At 49.4% G+C, this 571-nt stretch overlaps 1 protein-coding gene across 1 annotated transcript; it reads right to left on the bottom strand.

Moving 5' to 3' along the window:
- Positions 1–291: 291 nt before the first annotated feature.
- On the bottom strand, positions 292–456 carry LOC106512715 (protein FAM69C; the record flags this gene model as incomplete). The annotated part of the gene is given in 1 exon segment (XM_014001273.1): positions 292–456. A coding segment is annotated over 1 exon segment (165 nt), but the record flags the coding sequence as incomplete, so codon positions are not given.
- Between the last annotated feature and the right edge of the window lie 115 nt (positions 457–571).

Genomic DNA, 571 nt, shown 5'->3' with positions numbered 1-571 from the left:
CATTAATAGATTTAATGTTAAGAATTTATTAACAAAACTATTTTAACAGTTTCATAGAATTTATTTGTCATTATTAGTTTTTTTATTGTATTTTACAGCTCCTAAATCAACTCGTCTGCAGGTTCTGCCTCGGGTCCGTCGGGCCCAAACTCACATTGTTCTGCTTCTGCAGACGGGTCATTAAACGGTGGAAAAGATTGATGTAATAAGATAAGATGTAACTTTCTGAGCGTCGAGTTTCATCCAGAAAACCAGAACAGAAACTCAGGATGAAGAAAAGTGATGTCTGACCTGCAGGTTGGTGTTCCTGCGGCGGGGGCTGCACCTGCGGCGGAGCGGGTCACACCTGGACGAGCAGTCGAAGAAGCTGCAGTCCTCATCACTGCTGCAGTTCTGCTCCAGGATGTCCCTCATCTTGGGCTCAAAGAACGCCATGTCCACGTCGATGGCCACCACCTGCAGCCCAACGGGTCGGACAGAACCAGCCCAACGGGTCGGACAGAACCAGCCCAACGGGTCGGACAGAACCAGCCCAACGGGTCGGACAGAACCAGCCCAACGGGTCGGACAG

This window comes from Austrofundulus limnaeus, unplaced genomic scaffold (genome assembly GCF_001266775.1).
Source record: "Austrofundulus limnaeus strain Quisiro unplaced genomic scaffold, Austrofundulus_limnaeus-1.0 Scaffold10801, whole genome shotgun sequence".
In the NCBI taxonomy this organism is placed as follows: Eukaryota; Metazoa; Chordata; class Actinopteri; order Cyprinodontiformes; family Rivulidae; genus Austrofundulus; species Austrofundulus limnaeus.
Note: the sequence above shows the minus strand (reverse complement) of the source record. Positions and strands in the feature narration are given on the sequence as shown.